Source organism: Paramacrobiotus metropolitanus, unplaced genomic scaffold (assembly GCF_019649055.1).
Source record: "Paramacrobiotus metropolitanus isolate TYO unplaced genomic scaffold, Prichtersi_v1.0 Parri_scaffold0000022, whole genome shotgun sequence".
Taxonomy (NCBI): Eukaryota; Metazoa; Tardigrada; class Eutardigrada; order Parachela; family Macrobiotidae; genus Paramacrobiotus; species Paramacrobiotus metropolitanus.
Window position 1 is genome coordinate 516,491 of NW_026570242.1, and position 8,214 is coordinate 524,704.

General features: G+C 43.2%; 2 protein-coding genes across 2 annotated transcripts; one reads left to right on the forward strand and one right to left on the reverse strand.

The window, feature by feature from the left end:
* The first annotated feature begins 71 nt into the window (after positions 1-71).
* LOC129586690 (uncharacterized) lies at positions 72-3,017 on the forward strand. Its single transcript, XM_055480034.1, has 6 exons — positions 72-403; positions 473-570; positions 665-834; positions 1,203-1,323; positions 1,418-1,490; positions 2,245-3,017. The coding sequence occupies exons 1-6, from the start codon at positions 233-235 to the stop codon at positions 2,635-2,637; spliced, it is 1,026 nt and encodes a 341-aa protein (XP_055336009.1). The 5' UTR covers positions 72-232; the 3' UTR covers positions 2,638-3,017.
* Positions 2,678-8,030, reverse strand: LOC129586689 (receptor-type guanylate cyclase gcy-28-like). The gene is made up of 22 exons (XM_055480033.1): positions 7,760-8,030; positions 7,520-7,651; positions 7,406-7,454; positions 7,130-7,292; positions 6,863-7,061; positions 6,745-6,787; positions 6,530-6,636; positions 6,298-6,464; positions 6,154-6,236; positions 5,840-6,087; positions 5,486-5,772; positions 5,319-5,414; positions 5,146-5,250; positions 5,002-5,079; positions 4,803-4,927; positions 4,596-4,647; positions 4,361-4,523; positions 4,162-4,308; positions 3,926-4,094; positions 3,582-3,855; positions 3,430-3,520; positions 2,678-3,362 (listed from the first exon to the last, which is right to left on the reverse strand). Exons 1-22 carry the CDS (start codon positions 7,932-7,934, stop codon positions 2,872-2,874), a joined length of 3,444 nt encoding a protein of 1,147 aa, XP_055336008.1. The 5' UTR covers positions 7,935-8,030; the 3' UTR covers positions 2,678-2,871.
* Between the last annotated feature and the right edge of the window lie 184 nt (positions 8,031-8,214).

Genomic DNA, 8,214 nt, shown 5'->3' on the forward strand with positions numbered 1-8,214 from the left:
AATCAAAGCGCATTAAATCAAAGTACTGTACAGTGTACATACATATTATACAAATGTAGTACAGTATTTTGTATTAGATTTACTGATGTATGACCTTTTATTTAATTCAAAGCTTATGTGCACGTGGTTCTAAAGCCGATGATGATACTGGTGTTAATATTTAACTCGCTTCATAAACTTCTTCCGGTGACTACAAATTAGTGAACAAAAAACAATCGGTCGGGCCTATAAAATGCCACCGCAGTCCAAAACGTCCCCGGTTTCGAACGGAGGCAAAGTGTCCGAGCAAGGGAAAAGCAAACCTGGATCCTCGCAATCTGTAACTCCGCCTCCATCCGGGAAGTTCCCGCGTACAAAGCCAACCACGGACAAACAACGAATCGAAGATGACAGTGTCGCAAAGGTCTGGCCGAGACTGCATCTGTTCTGTGGGTGTGGTTCTGCAGCATGACCTTTGTGTGTTCGGTTGCAGGAGCGGTTGAGAGTCTTGCGTACTACCCCAAATGAATTCGGTCTGACATTTGATGACTACAGTGAACTGCTAGGGTGTCCATTACCAGAGCTGTCGAAGTAAGCCTCCACAGTGTAAGTAAACGAAAGGCTTTCGTAGAAGTATTTACGCTAGAATGATAATGCATTTGTTGTAAGCCATACGTTTTTATAGCGTATGTGCAAAGATCTTCCAGTACCAAAATACCGGAAACAATTACAAAAACGTGATGCTGGATCACTTGCATGTTCGTGCAGTTTATGAGCTGCGCGAAATTGTTCAGGATGAGGACACCATGCAGATACTCGTCAATTTATTGCTGTCACTTTTGGAAAAGCTCAAAGGTATTCTATCTGGTGAAGTATTGTATGTATCAAACCTTTGTATGGCAGTATGCGGGTAGAAAAATTTACTTTTTTGTGCATGCAGTGGTTATGGAATCAGCATGATTTGGTACTTACAGAAACAGTTTACAATGAATAATTAACAGAAAAGTATTTGACAGAAAAAAATTCGAAGAACAGAATTGGTTGTGTTGGTTTTACGATTTAACGCTTAATGTGAAGGAAGTATTCTTCTGCGTATAATTTTGATAAAAATCGATTTAATCTGCGCCAAAAAAGTTTTCTTTTGACTTTTTTCTGTGGATTGAAAAGTGTTTTGTGATATTTTGGATTTATCCCGCTTATGCGTTGTCCTTGCTGCCTTTTAGAGCCGGAACTGGGACACGGTATCGTTGTTCTGATGGGGGAATTTTTCCATGCGTTATTGCACCCTAAGCAGGTTCTGACAATTCAACAGATTATGCAAGTGATGGACAATTTTAAAGAGACGTAGGTTCGTCATATTTTGTGATGATCGTCATATTTTATTATTTGTTCGCTTCCAGGTTTTCAGTAATATGCGGATTTTTCGATTAATTTCTAGGTTTGTTTATCAGCACCGTCTCATTCGGCACGCACTCACCTTTGAAAGCCAGCCTTTTTTCATCACTGCTCAGGTACATCCAGTGTATGATTAATCTGCCCAATAGCATTAGGCGGCATCCATAAATTACGTAACGCAAAAATTCGACATTTTGATACCCCCCTCCCCCTATGTCACCCGTGCTAACAAACTCAGATCCCCTCCCCTGAGCGCTACGTAACAAATTAAGAACCCCTCCATAGATATAGCACGATGACGTCAGAATCGTAACAAAATTTTGAATACCCCCCTCCCCCTTTGTAACAACAGTAACGCTTTCAGGACCTCCCCCCTCCCCCAACTTGCGTGACGTAATTTATGGATGCCGCCTTAGCCTTTTGTTATTGCAGTACGCTTAATGTGTGAACGAACTTCCGGCGATAGCACTGTTTGGTTTTGGAAAAAATTCGCCTAATAAGAGGCAAACCGCTTTCTACAAATCTGAAGTGAATATTTTGGTGATTATTGCTTACCTTCCAAAAATATGATTTTCTTAGAGTGATTGACCTTCTACAACTAGTTTACCGTCTGCTATTATGTACGTGCTGTTAATGTTTGCTTCTTTTTTATCAATTTTTCTGTTGATTTTTCTGTTGGCCGGGTTTTTTAAGCCATTCATCGCACTGCATGTCCCGCCGCAACTTCATACTCCAAGCCGAAGCGGGATGTTGGCAAGAATTATTTGACTAGGCCGTTGAAAGACCCTTTATGATGCGCTCGTATAAGCATACTTTTACTGGAACTACAGTAAGAAGTGTGTCTATACTTAACTCCTTTGTTCTTCACAGCTTACAGTGGACTTGCCAAGCGAGCAACTGTCGTCAAAGACTACTCCATTACCATTGGCTGAAGCCATCCCAAAGAAAATGAAAAGAGCAGCGACTGTCGAAACCTCCGTTGGTCATGGATTACCGGCTTCCGCGGGAGATGTACCGCCCGTGGAACAGGAGACAGCGCACACATCTGCCAAAGATAGCGAGCCACAACAAGAGCTACCTAGCAACAAACTACCCGAGTTGCATGCGACCGACGTCGTAATGGAAGAGGAAGTCATGCTGGCTGTGCAGAAAGTTGTTGCTTCCAAGTTCAATGCATTTAAGATGGAGGTGGAAAATGCTGTTAAAACTAGAGAGCGACTGTTCAGTGACAAAACCAATAATATATACGCCAGTAAGATGTGATGTTACTTATTATTTTATTCCACTCTAACGTATTGTAACACCACGGTGCCCGTTTTTTATTGAGATACACAAAGCGCGATAAAGAACGTTAAAAAAGAATGTTAAAGAACGATATTCGCGGTTAAAAAAATAAAACCAGGCTGCAGACTTGCGATTACAGTTGAAATAGGTCTCTCGTGTAAATGGAAACAGTCGCATTAAAATTAAAATCTTGTAAAAATAGAACTACCAGTGTTAAACATTGGCGAAAGGGTCAACGGTTATTACGGGGGCTTGAGAGTTGGCTTCCGACAGGGCGTCGATTTCTTCGGATTCCGAATGACTGACCACCTTAAACCCGTTCAACCAGTACGTCTCCGCGGCACCTTTAAATCCCGGCGCAATAGAAATCTTCCTGTCACGTCGCATCTCCACATCAAACATCTTAAACCTGTCCAGGGCGCTTTTGGTTGTACTAGCAATATGTATACGGTTTGGTGCTGATAGCGCCTGCATTTTGGCTGAACTGTTAATCGTCTCTCCAAAGATGCAGAATTTGGGAAGGGCCAGGTTGATCAGGCCACTGGAGACCGGGCCTGAGCTGATACCGATTCGAAATTTGAGCTCCTCGTTAACGGGCAGGTTGGTCAGTGTAGTTGCCTTCGCTATAAGGTTCAGACTAAACGTCGCCATATCTACTGCATGCCGTTCCGGATTCGGGTCCGGCAGACCGGAGGCTGCGATCCCTGTTAAGACCGGCTTTAATAATCATCTCGGCTGACGGTTCACGTATGCATATTACAGTGTGCTTACGAGTATCTCCAATCGATTCAATGTTAGTAATACCGACTTCCTTTATGCATCCATCGAAAAGCGTATATACCTCATTGAGGAACGACACGACCTTTATGAGAAAAACAGTGCCACGGATGTATTCAGATTTTCAGTTTAACTGAATAGCTTACCTCTTCGGGTTTGTACTTTATCACAATGTTCGGGAAATCCACCACACTCGACATAAGAACAGAGGCGTCAGGATAAATTTGTGCTTGAAACGATCCCCCGGCTTTGATTTTCGTAGCGATAGAAGGCGGTAGAACATGGAAGAGCATTTCGTCTGCCTTGTCTTTCTCACGGTAGTAACCGTGTGTTCGCTCATTCACCAGCCGCTCTAGCTGATCGGAATAATTGCGTAACCGTAAAGCCACATCTTCCGATGCCATTACACTGGATTGTTTCCTGCACGCAATTATAATATAAATTCATCGGCAATCAATTACAGTACAAGCAACCCGTACGGGGATCTTACTTTAACACAGCCAAATTTTGCAGCAAGGCCGATGATTTCGGTCTTTGCCGGGGTTCATCGCTCCAGCATTCCTGCATGGCTTTGACTAAGCCCTGATCGACATTATCGAAAGCTTGGTCGATTTCAGGCCGAGAAACTGCTGTTCCGGTTTCCAGAGCAGTTATCAGACCTGTTGATGAAAGGCATATACATTCAACATTCCCAGAGAAACGGCACAACGGCAATTCCTTGCTTACTCAGAATGTCACTTGTGGTCCCAGTGTACGGAAGTTTTCGGGCTAGTATGTGATAGATCACCATTCCTAGACTGTACATATCGCCCTCCTGGGTTTTTGCTTGGTTGGTCTTCTGACGTAACACTTCCGGTGCGATCCACAGATATCCTACCGAAACAGATAAAATTAGACGAGCCTGGTTTTACTGTAAAACACATACGTATTGGGGTGACGTCGGGACTGACGAGGGGATCATCCATACGGTGGAACGAATGCAGGCCATAATCAGTTAGACGAACCCGTAGAAATTCATCGATAAAACAAGTGTGTGTGGAGAGACACCCATGGACGCGAACTTTTGAGTCATGGAGATATACCAAGCCCTGTGGCGATCAGTTAGCAATACATACGATTAGGTTTCGAAAGTTACTACCTAAAGGCTAAAAGCAACCTACACTTAAAACGTCTTGGATGAAACAGTACTTCAACGGAAGGTCAAGTCGTAGCCTGAAAAGATGTCAATACCACATGTTAAGTCACTGCCGAGTGCAGTGCCAGTGATACAGTTCTGCGATCATTGGCTACAATGCGGTTCGACTCTGTTAGGCTGAAATTACATTCCAAAATGGATCCACATTTGAGCTTTTAAGTACAGCGCTTACGACATATTTTGGAGCAATCCGTATAGCGTCCCACGAACTGGGCACTCATACACCAAAGCAGCCATTGATTCATCAAAAGCCAGTCCAAAAAATTGTGCAACATTTGCATGAAATAGTCCGGCTGTCTACAACAACGTCAAAATATTATATAGTGTAGTAGTACTATGAGCACAGATGGTTAGACTTAAATTTGGTTTACCAGGAGTATTTCCAACCGTTCACTATCATCCAGTTCCGGGCCATGGTTCTTGACGTAATATAAGCAAACCGGATAATTCTGAAAATGGTGACATTTAAAAGTATGAGAAACTATCATGAAAATCATTGAAATGTCAGTGATTACTTTGTAAACCCCCAGTCGCGCTTGTTCTCCAAAATTGTAGTTGGTTGTTGAAAGACGTTGCATACTGGCGGCTGACCTTTTCGGATCTTTACCCATTACAGCAGTCTATAGCAAATACCCGTTGCAGGTTTGCTAAACAATGTTAAATTATACACGAATCGCTGATCACACACCCTACTAGTTTTCTCGTAAAGGTCACCCCAATGCCCCACTGATCGCCGGTGCAAATCGGGCTGTAAAGTAATCTGGTCCCACCGTAGAAGCCGGCTCTAAGGAAACGAAAAGTAGTTGGCTCAACACATTTTCCAGCTGGTCGTTTGCCCATTGCCCAGACACTCACGTCATTATCATCCAGTTTCCGGTTTGGACCCACAAGCGTATTGTCTGCGCTGTGATGCGTCGGTCCGTGGGTTCCGCCAATATGAAAGCGATGGGTCGATGAGCCGTCTTGGTGCGGTTTATGAATAAACTTTTCGAAGAAGAAATGATGATGGGAGGGAGCCGGCGAATCGGCGGCCACGTGGACTTTACTGACATGGTGTCGCCGGTAAACATAGATTTTGTACAACAGGAACAGGATCAAAAGTGCCAACAGTGGGAAAATTATGGCAAGAGCAATAGTCCGAGCTGTAATTCCAATCAGCTATTTTTGGAGGAAAAGAATAAAAACAATCCTTTCTGTTATGTAACTTACAGCATTTTGGGTCAAAGAAACCACATGGTGGCGTGTCGCTGGGTGCCGAGCCTCCAATCCACTCAAATGCGTGAACGTCGGAAAACTGTCCAGAGTTGCCATCGTACGCCGTAACAACAAGCAGTTCCAAATCGCTGTCTGCATGCTCGGGCGGTTTAATGTGCATTATAGCGCCGTCCGGAACTTTGTTGCCGGCATCGTCTAAAGTTAGTTTTCCAGCGGCTTTTGTATTGACTGTAGCGCTTTTTCTGGAATAAGCACGTCACTTAAAGTATATTACTCGTATTATGGTCCACTAACGCCCTATATCATACAGCTTATTTAGGTCGGGAGGTGACGCCGTTGCCTGGACCAGCAGATCGACCGCTTGGGAATACGCCAAGACTAAAACGTTGTTCTGTAAGCAGTACGCCGGTTAGCAAAATGCCTCGTTTCATAACTGAAATCTGAAAGCCAACCTGGAGTTCCTCTAAAGTGTCCCCATATTTATCCACGCTTAAGGCTGTCGCTTTGTTGTAGATACTGCTGGCAAGATTGCGCCAGACATCACTTTGTAGTTCGGGATAAAGTGTGAAAAATGCCACATTTTGCAGAATTCTTGCAGCATCCATGCGAGATTCAAACGCTGCAAGATAATATTGTCAATTAATTCACCGACAACGACATTTTATGAGTAGCGTTGGAGCTAACCGTTCGCTGCCATGTTTGTCAGCGTATCAGGCATTGAAAACCGATGCCCATCGAAATGCATAAAGGCATAGCGGCTATTGATGAAGCCATTATCGTCAGCCAGTTTCCTGTCATAGACAAATTGTAACCGTTGTTCAATGAATGGTGAAATTTGTCGAGTATATTAATTTTGTTGAAGAGCTACGATACTATAAGACAGGAGGGAAGGAACTTACATAAAGGTCAGGAACAGGGGCATATCGGCAATAATTATCATCGCTGAAAATGCGACATAAAACACCATTAATAACTGTATGTGCATTGATTGCGATTTTATCGTCTAGAATTGTTTACTTCTGCATCTGTACGGCAATAACAAAATAATTCTGTTGATATCGCTTGGGTAATCTTTCGTGCTATCAAAGGAAAATTCTTCTGCTGAGTCAAAGTTTGCCGCATCCTCCCGAATTTTCGTAGTGAAAAGACTGGATAACTTCCGAAAGCCACGGTCACCATTATCCGCTATGACACAAAGTGTTCGCCACTTTTGTGCCTGAAAATCGAAATTGACTGACCTAAGAAACTGCCAATTTCGTTTCTGCAAGTTCGTCAGTCTCATACTTGCGTGAAGTGCACAAAAATGGGCCAAATTCTTTCTGGTTTTGGCTGCAGACTGCGCCAAATGGTTGAGCCATTTTGAGTGAGAAATCCAGCAGCCGGCGCGATTATGGGGGGAGCACTGCCATACGATTTGGCTGCCTGCGCAATGACCTCCATCTCTTCGCTAGAACAGTTGTATCAGCAGTGTTACTTTCAGAAGTGCTTTTGTAATCGTTTAGCTATCTTTAAAATTCACTGCTCCATGAAATTCGCCGTCATTAATTTTAAATAACTTACAAACATGATGGCCCCACAACTGCGTCCACATTTTGGTTTGCCAAATTACCTGTAGTACAACTTCTGTTTGGCAATCTGCTAATTAGCGTGAATAACAGCATAAACAGTACTAACTGAACGCCTTTAGTGCTCCGCTTGGATTGCACACTGAATTCGATTCTGAATTATTCCGCTGAAGGATGTCGGCGACAGTAATACTGATGTTTACTTTCCCTTCGCTCCGCTTCAGATCAGCAGTCAATGCAACTAAAACCAAATAATGTTGTTGCAGACGTCAAAAATAAAGATTATTGAACAGGCGAATTGGTGTACAATAGGCGAATTGGCGAATTGGTGTACGGTCTGTAAACTCACAAGATGAAAATAACGCTCCATCTATGAGGTCTGCGGGCAGAGTGATGTTTGAAAAGGATAGCGATTTCAGAATTAGTCCAACATTAAGATTGACGGCAGCATTAATTTTGATGATAATCCCAGTTAAGATTAGCGCAAAAACATTTAACACCGACTTAGTGGACGCGAAATTCATTTTACGAACGGAACAGTATGACTGGCATAATCTTAAATTTAGCCGAAAATTGATCTGCTGACGTAATTCGTCGCAATAATGTCGGCGTGTTACCTTAGAATTGCAGTTTCCTACGTTGTTGCTACGGTAGAACCACAACTACCACAGTCCACAGATACAACCAACGGCTGTCGCTGGAGATTAAGCGAGGTAACGTCGCTTCCGTACTCGGAACAATGGAGGGAGCGATAGCGTTAAATCAGATTTTGTTACTGTGATTAACTGTTTTTGATCTGTGTTC

Bases quoted from the DNA above. Each gene is read 5' to 3' on its own strand.
- LOC129586690 (XM_055480034.1), top strand. From the start codon at position 233: ATGCCACCGCAGTCCAAAACGTCCCCGGTTTCGAACGGAGGCAAAGTG. The intron at 835-1,202 runs GTATTCTATCTG...GCTGCCTTTTAG, and splicing joins ACTTTTGGAAAAGCTCAAAG to AGCCGGAACTGGGACACGGT. The intron at 1,324-1,417 runs GTAGGTTCGTCA...ATTAATTTCTAG, and splicing joins ATGGACAATTTTAAAGAGAC to GTTTGTTTATCAGCACCGTC.
- LOC129586689 (XM_055480033.1), bottom strand. From the start codon at position 7,934: ATGAATTTCGCGTCCACTAAGTCGGTGTTAAATGTTTTTGCGCTAATC. The intron at 4,524-4,595 runs GTAGGTTGCTTT...TGATCGCCACAG, and splicing joins TCATCCAAGACGTTTTAAGT to GGCTTGGTATATCTCCATGA. The intron at 3,856-3,925 runs GTAAGATCCCCG...AATTGCGTGCAG, and splicing joins CAAAATTTGGCTGTGTTAAA to GAAACAATCCAGTGTAATGG.